Source organism: Wasmannia auropunctata, unplaced genomic scaffold (assembly GCF_000956235.1).
Source record: "Wasmannia auropunctata unplaced genomic scaffold, wasmannia.A_1.0 LD336037.1, whole genome shotgun sequence".
Lineage (NCBI taxonomy): Eukaryota > Metazoa > Arthropoda > Insecta > Hymenoptera > Formicidae > Wasmannia > Wasmannia auropunctata.
The window spans coordinates 104,234-122,548 of NW_012026853.1; the positions used below are offsets into that span (position 1 = coordinate 104,234).

The window sequence follows — 18,315 nt, forward strand, 5'->3', positions numbered from 1 at the left end:
ATTTATCATTAAGCATTTATCACATCGCTACAATCGTGGATAAGTAACCCGGTTAAATTTCGTTACCATCTCGTTATTAAAATAATGACGATTTTAATTCTGCAATGACTTCTCCACTACTGATTCATAAATAGAACGAAGTGTTGTTACAGACAATAACTACGCACGTAATTGCATTACGCAATGCGGGACCGTTACGCATATCGGATGCGATATCGAGTGCACTCCAAGAGTGGTGCTCCAGCAAACTGAGACGCTTTAACGAGTTTGTTCATCGCACGCGGATTAATTCTGATCAAGGTATACTAATTCCAAAGCAAATACTGAAAGTTTATTGGAAATTGCGGAGTGCAATTGCGGCGTGTTTTCACGCCAGTGTGAGTATCTTATAGCCACGTTCGTGTATCTATCGACAATCAATAGTAATTACGAGAATTATCTATTCATTTATACGGATTTTTTCAATTTAATTTATTTCTCTTCTTCAATTTTAATGTAGCATTAAAATTACATTAATGATTTTATTAAACTCTGCTAATAAAATCATAATAAATCATCCATAAACAGATGATCCGTAATAATGGATAAATAGAATCTCTCATGGAATATAATAACATCCGTTATTATATTCAAATTCTTTCATTATTTCTTTAATCGCCAAGATGCAAACAATTGCGTAATTGTACATTAAAATATCAGAAGATTCGCCAATAAGACAGAGAATTTCCTGTTACAACAGCAAGACGAACGAGTTTTCTCTGATAAAATCCAGCGAAGTTTGATAAAAATCTGAAAAACGCGAGATAAATAGTGACACCAAAATCCCCTATTCGCTACCGAAAGGCCGCATATCACGCAGGTCGTTATTTCTTCCGTGACAAAGTAACGATTGCGTAAAACTCCTTCTCGCATCGACTTCGCGTAAATCCTCGACTCTTCTCCTCACGCTGATCGACGTCTCGCGGAGTAAAACCGGGCGGGATCCGAGCCCGCGTAAGAGGCGCGTTCGGAGGGTTGCAACAAGAAGAAATCGCGCGGAGTAGCAGGTACGAGGCAAGGGCGAGTTGAATTTAGTGGAAGGGAGGATAAGGCGGAAAGAGAAGAGAGAGAGAGAGAGAGAGAGAGAAAGAGAGAGACGCGGCTCCCTCTCGCCGGGGAAAGTTCGCCCTCATCCGCCTGCGGGAAGCAATTTCTTAGCGTAACCTTATCACCGCTCTCGTAAGGTAGGTGGGACGCCGCCGCGTACTCGATAAAGGCATACTCGCGGCTGTGGCGCCGCGCAGCGCGTGCCGAACGCGCGCGCTGCGATAGAAGGAAACTGAGTGAGTTTCAAGTTTTCCGCGAAAAACAAGTCGGAATGCTAAAAGCGGGGAGGCGGTAAAAGCATCGGAAAAGCTCTCCCCGCCATTGACCTTCGACCAAGTTTCGTGTATACCGCGCTCCCTCGCGTTTCTCTCTCGCATACATGCCCCATCCGCGCGGTAAAAACTCCTTCCCCCCCCCCCTCTTTCGTTATTTTTCGCGTTATGGTCGTTCTATCTCTTGTTTTCAGGTAATTGAGTAATCGATAGTCCCGCACACCCTCGCCCGACGGCGCGGCGGTACCTCAGCATATCGTGTAATTGCGGTTAAATGGCGATAAATCATCTCTTTGTGAAAAGTATACGGCCGGGTGGTATCTACGGTGTCGATGAAATTGATGATGAATTAACGAGATTGCGGATGGAGTGGATATGATAAACAAGCGCTCCGTCAATAATTGATGACAAACGATTACCGCATCCAGAGGCCCTCTTTTTTTTCACGCGCCCGCGCTTTCAGAAACGTATGTACACACATACGCGCGTACGGAGCGTACACGCGTATATCGCCGGGCTCGGGCCGTTAAATAATCGATTCGCCGGGGCACTTCGACGTGGGTCGGCGGCGCAACATCGGCGTTACCGCACTCGAGTGTACACAGAGGCGTCGTCCCGTTACCGGTAAATCGAACGGCCAAAATGCAACCGTCGCGTATCGTTTTCCCCGGCTGTACTCTCGAGAGATGTCACAATGGCGTTTCGGTGGCCTTTTAGCCGAATGAAAGCCACCCGGTCCTCACCTCCGCGTCCCTGTAGACCGCGACGGTTTCGGTTTCGAATCGCATCGATCCCCCGTCCGACCTGCGGACTAGGTTTACGGGACAGCGGTTCTCAAGCACGTGCACGCGAGCATATTCGGCATTGCGCGTCGCATTCTGATGGCGCGGCGAACGCATCCGCGTTTCTCCACCGCGTGGTTTTTTTTTTCCGGCTCAGATCTTGACACCTAAAATGCAAAACGTTCCAAGGATTCTGCATTCTTCGAGCCATGCATACGCACCGCGCTGTATCATTAAATGTACGTTTTTTTTAACCAATTAAGCTAAAAAAAAAAAGGTATCAGTTTTAGTATCAACGGTGGTATCAACGGTCCTTCAGTGTTCAAGCTTTCGATTTATTCGCGTACGATGTAAATCCTTTGTGCAACGCAACGCACCCATCATAAAAGACCAGTCATTCCTGTGTTATTTACACGTTAACTATATGTAGTTAACATAATATGTGAATACGTAACTACAACACGCCCGTCTGTTTGCGCAGAACTTTGCGTTTACATATAATACGTAACGTATTTCCCCTGACGTACGTTGTATATATATGCATTTTCGATATCCGAGCGAATATATGTGGAATCCGCGAAACAGCTATTAAATACACTGTATCGAATTAATTGTCCTAACGGCCACGCCATTACCAAATGAATATGACGAGAAACATTGGTATTAATTTAGTGTTAATTTGAATTAATATAGTATCTCTCTCAGGGAATGCGTACTTTAAAGAGAAAATTTTTTTAAAATTCGTAATGTTAAGATACAAATGGGATTATTTACGTAAAGCGATGCAATCTGAAGATTATTAGAGAAGGTGGCAAAATTCTTTCTTAAGTTGTTTAGTTTACAAGAGAAAGGAACTTCTCTATTGATTTTTATATTTGGATGTTATCAATATATATATTTTTTATACATCTATTTTACTTTTCATGCTATATGTGAAAATGTTAAGAATTATCGAAAAATTAATTACAGGAAAAAAATTACAATATATTTTTTTACGCATAAGAAATATTTCATGTACTCTTATCTATATATAAAACTATCTATATTCAGGACTTTCACAAAAATATTAAATTTTCGAAAACAATTAATTTAATTCACGTAAAATTTCTTTCAAAAGGCTACATTAATCCTTAAGATTTCCGAAAGAAATTTTTTATCGCTTGTAACAATTTCTGAGAAAATATATCATAATTCTTTAGTTAGAACTACATATTATTGATCTACACTGAAAATCTTGGAAAATAGAAGAGTAATGAACTGATTTTCAATCGACAGGAATATCATTAATTTGGGGCAATTTCTCTCATCTGAATTTTTTAATTAATAGTTACGACGAACTGTGTATGTGATCCAGCACGTCGCTGATAAACGCGTCGGGCGCAATATAATATAGTAGTCATAGAGGGGATGCGAGAGAGTTGCAGGCAATTTCGATATTAATATAAACATGGTGTTTACTGCACAGGCACATAACATAGTATATGACGTATAATCAATACCATATAGCAGGTAGCCAATTTCGCGCTTTATGTCGTTGCAAACAGCTATCTTATATTATATTAGATATTATATAAGTCCGCGGCTTCACGAAATGCATGAAATACGAGAACTCGTGTAGCAAAGAACTGATTCCATTGGCCGAATATCGAATATAATAATTCTGAAGTATAGCGTTGACAAATGCGTGAATATATTTGTTGCACGCGATAATTGTCACAGATAACTGAATTATATATCTAGTAACATCCATTTAAGCGAGCCTTGTGAATAATAGCAAAATCGATGTTAATTATCAGCAGTATAAAGTTTCAAACTATCTTAATAGATATTGTTGCAGATACGATCGTTATTAAGTTTATCGAAATTATTGTACGATTGTAGTATTGTACAAGACTATGTTTAAATAAAATATTCCATTAGATATACAAAAGAATATATTGTTTGTAATTTCTCCATCGTATCCTTTTACTCAAAGATGTAAAAGATATTGAAAACGTTAAAGAGAAATAGATTAATAAACAAAGAAGAGAGCGAGAAAGAGAGAGAGAGAGGGTGGGGAGGAAGAAAAGAGCTCCGACGAATGTGAAGCTGCAAGAATGTAATTAAGAAGCGGAAGCTGATTATTTAAATTGGGAAAAGTGAGCCTTGCTCTAATTGAAATTGAATCTGAGAGTTAATTATCGAGATGTTCGGAGATTAAAAAGAAAAATCGAGCGAACCCCAATGGCTCGAATAATCAGCTAGATGCTTCTTCACCGCAGAATATATGTACCTATACTTGAAAAATGCGTTTCGTGCAGTAACAAAGAAGCTGATCGCATGCGATGTAATAACGATAAAAGCTCAAGTGTTCTTGGAACGAAGTAAAATTTATTTTCTTTTGAAAAACTGATATGCCATGTTTGCTAAAGAATTTGGAGATTCGCCAAATTCAAATGGATTGATCAAAGAATGCGAGAAAGAGAGAGAGAGAGAGAGAGAGAGAAGCAATCCCGGGCACAGGCGAGTCGCCATCGAGAATTCTGATATCTCATCGCGATATCGCAATACCGTCCTCATTTTGCGGATGATACTTTTATAATTTTCCGCAACCGAATCGAACATCGGCGGGGAAATTACGGGATAGAGCTATCGCCTTTCAGAGATCTAAACGCACAGTCGGAAGCAATATAGCAAAAGGAACTCTTCTCGAAATGTTGTGTATTTCACAACTTTACTTTTTCATAATATATTATTCCGCAGAGCTTAGAATATTATATGCAACGCGCGATGAAATTCGTATCTGAAAATTTTCAACGTGTTAAAAAAAACCGTTGCCGCACTTTATCGCGATTTACGGCCGTTCTTCTCCGATCGAATCTTGTGAACGATGATGAGATTATAATTACTCGCGCGGGATAACGAGGTGAATTAAACGTCGTTAAGAGGCACGGGTGCTGCCCCGCGCGCGCGAGTGGCGAAAAAATGTGTCTTGCAGAAGCCGTCCACGGTGTTTTGCGGGACGGGGGCGCGAGGTACGCGTGTTATCGCGATCGTTTTGGCGGCGATAACGCAATTTCACGGTGCGCGGCGAAGCCGCACGCGCATTCCGTGTAATTGAGCCATGCCGCCGGTCGTTTGGAAGGCCAACATTCGGCCCGCATTCTCTCGTCGGGTTATTCTTCGGGAATAACACGTCGGCCCCGAAACGTCGCGTGTCAGCCTGTCTAACGTAATCTGCGATTTCGCCAGGAAGTCCACCTCATTTTGCAAAAGCATGTTGGTAAATTCCGTTTGCGCGCGTGCACGCGCATGCATTACCAACGAGGTGGAAGACACCGATTTCGTTTACTCGCTTTTTCATGTGTACGTAGCGTATAAACCGTGGTATTTTTCCGCGATACACAAATCGATTTCAAGGTAAATGTATTACGAAACGCGATGCATGGTTTCGAAGAGCAAGTAATTCCCAGCGGTACGTGAACTTTCACGAATACTTCGATGATTTTGTAATGTGACGTAACGTAATTAGTTAATACCGGTATTAACGAAAAGTCGACGAACTGTCCGAAAGGCAAGGATAAGTACAGGGAATTGTCTCTCTGTGATCTTTCGTTTGGAAAATCAATATTATCATAGCGTGCGTTTGTAGCGAGGCTATAGTTATACGAGTCGGAGCTTCAAATGAATGAGCAGCTCCCCGCGATTTAGATTGGCATACCATTACGTGTATTACGTGTATTATGACTGAAAATACTTACCCTCGATAATGGGATGGCGCGGCTTGTAGGACATGTCTGAAATGAGAAAAAAGGGGCGTTAGTATTAGTGAAATTAGTTACAAGACACATGTATTATATGTATGTATGTATGCATGTATGTATGTATGTATACGCAGTCAATTACTCGCAAAAAGCTCGGTATCTTTATGGATACTCTTACCGCCACCACAATTACGACACAAACATTCCACCATTCTAATTTTAAAGCGACGCAACGTTTAAGCTGCATTTACTGCCCGGCTATCGCATTACTTAATTCCGATTTTAATTTAGAACTTGTAATTAGTAGAGATAAATGATAACAGCAAATAGTTTTAGTCATTTTACGTTCTTACATTTTAGTTTTCGTGGTCCATCAAAATTTTCAATTACACCCACGATATATCTAGCATTAGACGTTGAAAAATAAGCTGCTAATTCGCCAAACTATATATAAGTTAAAAATAATGCTATCGTGAGACATGCTGCATATTCTGAAGTGATCATGCACCGGAAAACTGTATTGCCGGTACAATAAATTCATAAAACAACAATATTTCTTATGCTTCTCGTCACGAAACTGGCAGAAGCCTCCTATCTAGCCGTTTAAAATGCAAACTAATTACAACGACACAATTAGCATTGTGCGCAAGCTGTGAAAGAGATTGCCGCTCCCCTTTTCTCCTTCAAATTCTCTCTTTCTTCCTCTACATAAAATTAAGTAATTTATATTAGTGCTTACGTCGCGATAAGATTTATTCTATTTAACTGATGCAACTTAATTAAAGGCTTTAATTTAATTAAAGTCTTAATTAAGTGGCCATTCTTACTAGTTGTCCGGGACGCAGCTCTTGTCGTGTAACGAGCCCCACGAGACGCGGAAATATAAACGCACAAAGTGTCTACGCAGCCCGCGCTTACGATATACAGATGAGGCATAAACGTAACATCGATATTCCGGGAATAGAAGCGTTTGGCAGAGAAATATGATATTTCCTCTGATTTTGCTGTATGTTTATTAACAAATAATACATTATTGATCTTTGTTACAAAAATGGCAAATATATAATATATATGTGTGTGTTAAAAATAAATTAATACCTATACATATATGTATATATTTGACAATACGCCACATATCCGAATTTCCATTCTTCATTTTTCTAATCCTGTTTTATTTCCCATTATTTATATAATTTTACTTCATTTTAATTTTTCTCAAATCATTCAAATAATCTTTCTTAGCATGATAAATAAAAGATATGGCATCAATATACAAGATTAATAAACATTAGGGAAATTCGAACACCCCGTTACGTTTTGCAAATGAACGCTCCGAAGCTTCTAGTGAAACTTTTAATTATCCTATCCGAAGAACCCTTTAATGAAGACGTTCCATGCGGCCTTACGATGTCGAAAATAATTACAAGTTTCCATATGAAATTCGAGAGATGCGCGGAAAACGGATTGCCAAACAGCGAACGTCCATCACGAAAGCACCGCGCGATATCAGTGACGTATTGTGCGCGTCGTTGTCGGGATGGGAGTAACGGAGAAAATAACTGGAATTTCTCGAGGCAGAATATTAATCCTCCGCTTTCATCACCCCCGCCGCTCTAAACAAAATTCCGCGGCGAGCAAATGCATATCGCGAACAGAGGAAAACGCAGCGGGTCCCACATTAAATTCCAGGCGTTTATTCTTTGACAAATTCGGGAGAGCCGACTCCTTTGTAATTTAAATTGCGACATAATTACCAAACTTATGGTACTCACATGACACGCGACCATAATTAAATTACGAATGTCACAAATATACATTTGAGGAAGACGTCTTTGTGTACAAGACGCAAAAAACATTTTGTAGATAAATTGTCGTCAACTTGTGAATGGCTTAATAGCAATAATAACTGAATCTCAAACTCGTGAAAGGCCAGAAATCGAATTGCAATAAAACTCAAGTCATTATAATAAGTCTTGATAATGACTAAGAGTCGAGAACTTATTTGCCAAATTATTTACAAAAGATACTGCAACTGAGTATAAGGAACGTAAACGTCTCTATCGCAAATCAGCCTTACTCGTGGGCGTAACGACGTATTGAAATGCACCACGCATATAGAGTGGTGTGTTAAGCGCGCGAACCCCGGGTATCCCATAAATTTCCAAATCGGACGTTCGGAAGAGAGTGCACCGTCGCGTCGCCCAGGACAGATCGCTCAGGATTGCACGTGTATACCTGGTACGCCCGTTGCGGCGCAGTTCCAGCCACGCGGCGCCGCCAAAGCGTCGATATGTATGCAGGTCGACTGTATGAGAATTTGCGCGCGTCGATATCGCGCCGATATTCTCCCTTTCCGAGGTATACGGCACGCGAGATACGACACGGCGCCGCGCACCGCCGCGCCGGCGGCGGGGTTGACGCACCGCCCGGAAAACACATGTCGCCATGCTCCGCGGGGGATAACGCGCTAATTGGCTTGTGAGACGCACATTTGCACGCGTGTGTGCATCCGTAAGAACCACCGGCGAGCAATTTGCATAAGAGCTTGGCGCGCATACGATGACGAAAGCGCGAAACATGATCCTTCGCTAGTGTGAGACTCGATTATCATCCGTGAATATTGTATAGCTGTACTTCTCACTTTTATTGCTCATTTACCATAAATTATATCATATATGTATATATTATATTTCAATTTCTATTAATAATCTATCTATAGCTAAGCATATTTGATTTCAATTATACAAATTGATAACTGTAAATCTCGCAATGTGTTGTTTGATTTAAACAAGGTTTACGCAATTATGGAGCGTAAAAATCAGATATAATTACTCTCACATTCAGAGGAAATAGAATAGTTTTGGTATTTCTGATATATCCATAGACTTTATACAATTTTCTGAAATGAATTATAAGTGTATATAATGTGACACGCTTTATTTTAAAAAATATATTTTATGTGTTAATACAACTATTTTTTGTTATTATTTTTTTGTAGTCCACACATTTAATCATTATTCAAATAAATAATATTATTCTTAGTTTACAATTTATTCATTCTTCTTCTTATCACAATTTCATAATTCATAATTCATAATTGAATATTATTTTTTCTCAATTTTTAATTACTGACTAACTTTCTAATTAATGATGTTTTATTTACTGAATTGCGACTATTTTTTTCTCTGAATGCAGTACATGTCCATACAATTTTTCGGCTTGCACTTATATTATACGTGTGCGCGCATCTTTTGTATTTTGTGTATGACGAGTTCGCCTTGCTTGTAATGGGTCTGTTCGCAGGATATTTGGGAATTACTCCGCGCAAGATAGATATCGATGGGACGAGCACCATGGTCCATTCGGATATCGACTCGGCAGCGGATAACCATCGAGACAATAGGACACAACGCGGTTGAATAAACTTGTTAAACGACCTGGCTGTATGGATTTGCGCGTGGAAACTTCACAGAGACGGAAGGCATACCGTATCCGGAAGATTGTACGGATCGATTTTATGCATACTCGAGGGCTTGGCAGAGTGTATTATTCCTGGGAGCATTGCAGGACATCGATGGAAATGCAAGAGAGAGACAGAGAAAGAGAGAGAGAGCACAATAGAAGAGTATAGAAGTACAGTATAGAACCCGAGTAGAAAAAATATATAAAACCGTAGTATATATAAAAAAAATAAATTATAAATAAATTAAAAAATTCTTTTATTAAAATACCTATAAACATATACTTAATAAACTGTGTGTCAAGAAGCACACACAATACGTCTATTTGACACAATTTGTGTACATTTCAAGTCAAACGATATTTCTAACAGTGGCTTGGCTTCCGTGCGCAGCAGTTACATGGAAGGACAAAAACTGGGAATGAAGCATTTACAATCCAAAAACGACGGAAACGGAATACCTTAACGCGCGCGATAAATTCTCCGACAAATGGCGGCGTTGTAAATGCGGTTAAATTTAAACGTGCATAAATATTCGACGCGCGCGTAATATCACGCATTTTAGAACGATTGAGCGCGTTCGAGTCACAACGACCCGGTTTATTCGTACGCTTTATCACGGCGCACTTTATCGCGATTCATAAACATAATGTCTCATACGTGCGGGGAGCCCCGCGCCCCGCGAAGAGGGGGCTATTTTATCGCGGTGAAATTTCGCGCTTGGTGCACGCAGACGCTATTCTTCATTCATCCTTTTTGTATTCGACAGCGACGACGATGACGACGACGACGACGACGACGACGACGGCGACGCGCGCGAATATGGTCGGAAGATCTCGGTAGAGAACAGCGGTGAAGTACTCCCGACACGGTCCCGACTTTCTGTTTCCTCATCCGAGAACGTACGTACAAGGAACGGCCATATACCTCGCCAAGCAGACGAGGTCGCTATGTAGCGCACGTACTGAAGAGGATACATTACACGGAATATAGAAGAGTCCGTAATGTTATAAACGAAGCACACGAGATTTTGTCTGCTTGCTTTGTCATTTCGCCAAACGCTGAGCCGCAGAAAAGCTCGTATTATATATAGGCAACCCCGCGCAATAACGCGATGTACGGCTGTTCGAGTAAATTGAAGATACATACAACGGACAGAGCTGTATTATTAAAATTAATTACACGCCGCGTTGTTAAAACAACTTTATACGTTTAAATTATTTAAGTTATTTATACGTGGCAAGATAAACGATGTAATTTATGATGCTTTTTCTCCGTGGAACGCAAGGTCTGCGTGCGCGTATTATTGCATCGCAAGATAGATCGATAGATTGCGATCGTATTATGAAAACATATTATATCAAATGTACATCCTATAACATGCATAATAATAAATAAAAAATGGGAATGTTTGCTCTCCCTCTCTCTCTCTCTCTCTCTCTCTCTTTCTTTTTCTAGAAACACTTTTGTGATAAGAAACGCACTGTATTTTCTGTAAGTGCACTTTATTTTTCGTAAACAAGAGTATCGCTTTATCGCGCGTACTAGCAAAATGCATGCCGCTCCATAAAAGTTGTAGAGCGTCGCGCGATGTAAATGTAAATTGCATTCTGCGTACATGGACAAAAATATTTTCGTTTACCGCGCGAGGTGACGTTCATGCTACGACGAAATATTAGTTTTATTTATTAGTGCGTGCTTATTAGCGTTCAGTGTTTATCGAAATTTGCAAAAAAACAAAATTTTTCCATAAATCTGCATATTCGAACTATCGGCATATTATCGCGAAAATTCGCGGCGAATACAACCTGGCGAACTCGTGTTTCGAATCGAGATCATCGTCTGCAGCGTGACCGGGTCCAACCGGATCATTGGACACGTGTCAGTCTCAATACACGTGCGTTCTCCGTTATGAGAACGAGGTGGACGTGCCCCACTGTGTATCCCTGACCAATTGGATCATAGTTGGCTGATCAATCCGGTAAGCTTTACCCATGTAACATCAGTTCGATTGGAATCTTCGTCGCGGATATCCGATACTGTCGATAACTACCGCGCGTCTACAGAGTACCTGAGAGATGGAGTTTACATTGCAGATCTCTCGAGATTTTAAATTATCGCTTGAAAACGCTTCCTGCGACCTAATCCGAGATCACGTCGACGTGGAAAGATCCCGAAGAAGATGGCACGAGTTCGTCGCGGGACATAGATAACTTTAAAATTATTTCCTCTTTCTTTCTCTCGAAATAATCTCTTAAAAAATGAGATTAATCATAATTTCTTTTTTTTTATTACTATTCTCGCTTGTGTTTTATTATTACTTCTATTGTATTAATTAAGCGGTGAAAAATGAATTACATATTCAACGTGCGAAATCAGCGGGGAGGAAGTCTGATCGGCTTTGGTAATATCCACTGTGGAAGATCAACTATGTGTGTTTGTATGTTCTACGAATCTATCAAACTGTTTGCGCTCGATGTTGCGCGGATTACAGGATTGCGAATCTGCTTATCGCGTTTACTAGAACATGATGAGATTCCAATGTAAAAGTCAAACAGTTCCAATTCGAATTGAAAGTTGCTTCATTTTACACGCTGCTACAATGTTCGAATGCAAAATTTCTTATATCGCGCATTAATTATTACAATAATTATAGACAAACCTTTTGCGTTTGTGTGCGTAAGAGCGGCGCGTTTCGAGAGAGACAGTTCGAAAATTCTCTTTTTCTTGGTTATTAATTAAGCTACTAAGGACGAATTAGATTACATTCAATGTGCGGGAAAGAGAGCTTAAGAAGATTAAAGCGGCGAACGCGCTTCGCTCGGTCGACAAGATCAAAAGCCACTCCCAAGTTACTGTAACGGGCGTAAACGGGCAGCACGCTTGACGACTCGGCTAAACTAACCCATTACTTCTCTCCCGAGTGCTGGGAAAAGCGCAGAAAATAGGACCGCGCGCGCGATCGCGGCCACTCGCGCCGGCGATTGATTCCCGTGATATTTCAGAGGGGGAGAAAACTTACCCCGAGCCCCCGATCGGTGGCTCGGGGGCGAAAAATGAAGAAAGTTTCCCTTCCGGGGGAGAGGTTTCGCGCTCACGTCTTTCGTAACTGCGCCCACGTGCGCGATATACCTACTTACGCCGGACGTGTCGATTTTTCGTCCTCGGCGGAAAGCCACGCAGCGCGAACGAGAGAGAGAGAGAGAAAGAGAGAGAGAGAGAGAGAGAGAGAGAGAGAACGAACAAAAAAGAGACGCATGCGTTTAAGTGATATAAAGCGTAACAAAGTGATCGAAAAGTGTGAGGGCAAATACAGGGCGGAAGAGCGATTTCGACGATCAACGCAATACAATTGGCGCGACCGGATTACGTGCGGCGGATTACGCGATATCTTTAGACGAACGGTGATGGAACGGAGTCAGTATCGTCCATAAAAATAGCTCTCCCTTTAATCGAGAAATAAGAGCGACGAGAGGAATGTGCGATCCATTACGGTATAACGAGTTAAAGGCGATATCCTCCGATGATAGCGCGAATAGCTTCGGGATTATAATTATTAAATGAATGAGTCATCTCTCCTCTTCTTATTTCTCGCGCATTATTTTGCCGCCCCAGGTAACTCGCTTGTGTTTTAAAAGACCTGAAACTTTCCTTTGTCCATCGAAAGTTTCGAATAAACTCCCCTTATCAGATAATATTACAATTTTGTGTAAAGCGGCTAATGAACCCTTACGTGACCCCCCTAAGTATTAGGTGCGTGACAATTAGCTTTTTCCCCCTTCCGCCTTTAACGTCGTAATATCAAACTTTCATCAACGTTTTTCTTTCTTCCTTCGGAGTCGTATAGGGAAAAAAATGCCCTTTTCGCTCGACCAAGTAATCTCGCGTAACGGATCAATGGAATGATGATACAGCAATAATGCAAGACTCGTCGACGGGAAGCGCCGAAAGGGAGGACGAAGGGCCGCGCAAATTTGGTCGGCGTGATTGCGACCTACTCGGAAATTCCATTAAACTGTCAACTGTCACTCCCGCCGGACGTGATGACAATTGACGATGACGATGTTAACCGCGGTCAGTTGCGCTAATAACTGAAACTGTCAGTCGACACGGGGAATAAGCCTTGTAAATCAGAAGAAAGTCATGCCGGGCGACATCTCATCGATACTGTCGCTCGCGAGCCATCGGATATTTTGTAACACACATATGTAAAATGAATGTAAACGCACGACTGACACGCGTTCCCCTCGAGTTACCCCGAGCTGTTATCGGTAAAACATCAATGCTCACGGATTAGCCATCAATTTCACAAACATCATCAAATGAATCGAACATCGAATAGTCCAGGTGAGATCGAACAAAAAATTTGGAGTTTATCGCATAAAAAACTGCGACGGCGCGGCGCTTTGACAGACACGACTGTAACGGCAGAAATTGCCGCGACAGTTTTGTAACTCAATAGTTTCCTATTTCAGAAATCATATATATATATCGACAAATTGTCATGTCTCTTCGTATTGCGCACAAAACTTTTACACGTGTGTTGGACATGAGTATAAAATCCGATGGCATATACCCTCTCCGCGCGCGCATTGCACGTGACGATCTTTTTTCGGGACCAAAATTTTAACGTTTCGACCGCGAAATCGGAGGGCTTGGATCTCCGCCGATTTCGTCCGGATGAGAAATTCAATGTGAGGACGAGAGAGGAGCGTTCGTCTCCTGGTTCGCGCGCGGACGGACAAAGTTGGACGTACGGCACCGTGAAATGGGTTAGCGGATAATTACACAAGAAGAAAAATCGTCGATAAAACGAGGCGAGACGATACATCAAGCGACGGCAAGAAACGGCGGCGTTAAGTAGAAAACATTTTCGTATCGCTCGCGCGAGCGGAATATTAATGTAAGAGCGTAATTTACAATGGCGAGAATGTAGTCCGGCTTACAACATTAATTTCTTTCGAACGTTACTCGATAGCACCGTCTTCATTCGAGCAGTCGCGAATTTCTGCCGTAATAATGGATTAATGTCACGCGAGCGAGCGATCGATCTACTTCCACCGGCGACAGGCGGCGGGCAGCTGAAACTTAATGGTCGCATAATCGCGTACATCAGTATTAAGAATAAACTCTTGGAGCCACGCCTGATTTTCGTTGCAAAATCATAATAATTAAAGATCGGAGAACAGGAGAACAGAAGGGGCGGAGTACAGTTGAAATGTATTCAGCACGAGCAACATTAATATTAATTAATATTGGACTAATTAATATTAATTAACTTGCGGCAATTGCTAACACGCCTTAAGTAAACTGATCAAAGATAATTGCAAAAAATGTCTATAAAACATTAGTCTAAATCAGTGATGACTGTACTTCCATATAGATTTTAAAAAAGTAGAGATTAATGAAAGATTGCAATAAGCTATGTATGCATGTATATAAAAGATAATTCAAATACCTATATAAAACACCTCAGCTTTGTATATTTAGCAATTCAGTTACGTATATCTCGTGCAACTCAATATGAATCCAAAGAAAAACTTGTTTTACATTCGTTTTGTTCTATCGAAATTTATGAACGGTTTGTACGGATTTGCGAAAAATGATCTATACAGCAACAGTAATAATCCACAATTAAATGTCAATTGTGCAAAATTAATGCGCACGTAATTTTCACCCTCCCGATTTAGCGGAACGCTCTAATGACCTCGGTAATCATAATCGACACCCCCTCCTCCATATAGAGTTTATTACCAATTAATTAACACCCCACATAACTTCACGCGTCTAGCTGAGCCGGCGCGCAGATGACATTACTTCGCAAAGATCCGCGCACACCCGTTTCTTTCGACGGCCGAGGGAGGCTTGTAAAAACGCGCCGGTCGGAAGGCGGGCGTCAATCAGCGCGCTGCGCGCGCTGGAAATTACAAAGTTCCGGCAAACTCTCGACCGTAAGTTTGACGTTCTTAACAAGGTGCACCCCGGCTGGCTCGCGCAGTTTTTCCGAAGAAATTTTACACGGCATCCCGGTACGACGACCGGCGACCGATACCCCTTCCCCTCCACGGAAAGGGGAAATAGCGCGGAAACGCGGTCCCTATACGCGCGAAATCGCGCGCGCAAAAGAAAGGCCGCGACGGTTTTATTAAATTAAACGTCAGCTCGACCGACAAGGTTTCCCAAGGAGCCTCGCGTCCTTAGCGACCGGCTCTTTCCGCCCGTCGGAGTCGTGAAAGTTGACCATGTCGGTTGTTCCGTGTTGTTCCGCACGCGGCTTCCGTCAGCCGAGTTTCTCGTCTCGCGTTGAAATTAAATTTCCTCTTTCTCTATCATGCGTTTATTTTATAAAAGTTCGCCCAAGTTACGATTCCCTTATGTATAACAATCAAGAATTCTCGAGGGGTGCGCTATACATTGCTACGCATTGCTTATTCTCTCTCTCTCTCTCTCTCTCTCTCTCTCTCTCTCTCTCTGCTTTGAGATCAAAGAAAATTTCTGAACATCGATACCAGATCTCTTCTTCAAGAGAATAAATTTTCTTACGTTTAATAAATTCATCTACTTCTGAATCCGTTCGCGTGCTCCGTCTGTACAAACGCTACGTAGTTTTCCCTCTAATGCTCCACGAATTACAAGTTCAGACAGCGGAAGTGAAATAATCCGTATTAGCTGTTTCGTGACACCCGCCCGGCCCTCTCGACGCAAAATAAAGCACAGCGCCGAGAGTAAATGCCGACGCGAGAATAGCATAATAGGAAAACTATTTGGCGTAAGTAATCGCGACAAAAAGCGCGCGGATTCCTGCAGGGAACGGTCGCTGGAAAGGACGCTCGGAAGCGCCGGGAGCTTCTTGCCGAAGACCGCCGATACGCGGTGCTTTTTCTCGCCGCGAAAGTTTTCGAGTTTCAGAAAGCTTGAGGAAGGTTCAGGGCGTGGAAGCGTAGGGACGAGAGGAAACGTTCCTAATGGGGCGTCGGTAGGGAAAGCCAGGCATGGAGAGAGAAGAAGATAGAGAGCAACACGGTGAGGGAACACGATATAGAAAGACGACCAGAAAGTGGGAGGATGGGAGGGGAAGCTAGGAAGGGAGACAAGGAGTTGGTGGGATTTATAGGTGCCGGACTTATTAACTCCGACGGCGAAGTTAACATTAATCTTGACTCCAACTCGGTAACTCGCGAACAATCCCAATCGCGAACGATTGGCGGCGACCTTCCCACACCCACACGACATCGGTCGGCCCGCGCCGCGCTGTTCATCTTCGTCCTCTCTGAAATCTCAGAATCGCCGCGAGCGAGAACGCGAGTGGAACGAGAAAAGCGCGGGCGAAAGAGGGAAGAGGGACTTTTCCTTAGTCCGGCGTAGAAACGAATGCCGGAAATGCAGAGGCGCGCCATTGTGCCGGTCACCAATTTCCGAGCGGAGAGAGAGAGAGAGAGAGAGAGAGAGAGAGAGAGAGAGAGAGAGAGAGAGTAGGGTGGGGGATTCGCAAAGTTGCTCGTACGACAATCCCAGCGGAGAGTTAATTCGAGGCGAGCACCCGGAAGGATCGGACGAATCTACGTGGAAGAGGAGGGATCGAACTCGCCTCGGTCGGGAACCCCCCCCTCCCCCAGCCCCGGACACCCCCCGGGGAGAACTCGATGGCACGACGACCCCCTCGTGCTTAAATCAACTTGATACTTCGATTAGTTTCTTTCCCGTGGAAAGTTTTCGGATTTGCATGCGCGGACGAGGATACGCGGCGGGGGGATTCTCGCGAGATACCACGCGTATATACTCGATACGACATCGCGTTCTCGCGAAGGCGATAACCGTTCGGGAATTGGCCGGGATATATATAAATTCGACGATCGTTCTCATTTCACGCAACGAAAGTTAAAATGGAATTTCTCCTTATCGCGATCACCTAAGTCCCGCCAACATATAGTTTTACCCATGCACATATGAATGCATATCGAATTGAATTTAATTTCTGTTAACTCGGCGGTTTAATAATTTATTTTAATTTCCGATTACACACGAAGGAGAAAATTTCCACGTCTTCGTTGTTCTCGGCGGAATCTACATAGAAGATAATTCACATAAAATTTAGTCTACCTTGGGTGCTTCTCTAATTTAATGCGGCACACGAAGCAAGATGTTTCGTTGTGACGAATACGACGTTCCGCGTAGTACTGAACTTTCTATTTCGCTACATTCTCTTGTGGACGACATTTCCTCTCTCCCTCTCTCTCTCTCTCTCTTTCTCTTTCTCTCTTGTAATAATGTAATTTGAAATCGCATGAAACAAACGCGCCAGCTCCTTTACGAGATGGTAAATCGCTTCAAATCCTCCGGCATACGAACTCCTGTAGCTCACAGCGCTTTTACAGCCTGAGAATTTATCTCGCCGGTGAATTTGGCTTGTATCAGTTAAAAGGGTGCAAGTTTCGCCTCGTAATTTCCGACGGTTATCGCGCGCAACTTAACGAATTTTACAGCCGCAACGCAATTTCGCCGATTTTACAAGCGTCATTTCGAAAGTGCGATAAAGCGTATCGCGATGGCAGAGGATATCGACGCAATTTTTTTTTTTCAAAGCTACATGTCGCGACATGTGCGCGTACCAATCATTAATATCGCCGGGGATATTCGCGTACATTACTTCTAATATACATCTACTAATTCCGTTTGTACTGTTGAACATAGACATCTCCGGTCGTAAAGAAATCTTGGTTAACTTTCGAACTTATTAATAAGTTTCGCTGTGTGTATCGATGCTTCCAATTCCAAGCATTTCCAATATCGAGTGCACCGTAGTTCCCCCCCCCTCTCTCTCTCTCTCTCTTTTTCTCTCTGCCTTTTTTATGCTGATGTCGATACCAAATATTGATACGAAATCTCGCAACAACCCTATCCGTGTTCATGCCATGGTAGCCCACAATCTCGTCCAAGGTGGCGCCAGGCAACTCCGTTCGCGATTTAGCTAT

General features: G+C 42.4%; 1 protein-coding gene across 1 annotated transcript in view; it reads right to left on the minus strand.

Annotated features, from left to right (window-relative positions):
* The window catches only part of LOC105452172, a 117,299-nt gene that overhangs the window by 91,263 nt on the left and 7,721 nt on the right, over positions 1–18,315 (minus strand). Inside the window, exon 2 of the mRNA XM_011693066.1 lies at positions 5,881–5,916. Within this exon, the coding sequence (XP_011691368.1) occupies positions 5,881–5,916 (36 nt within the window). The remainder of the gene's footprint in view (positions 1–5,880; positions 5,917–18,315) is intronic.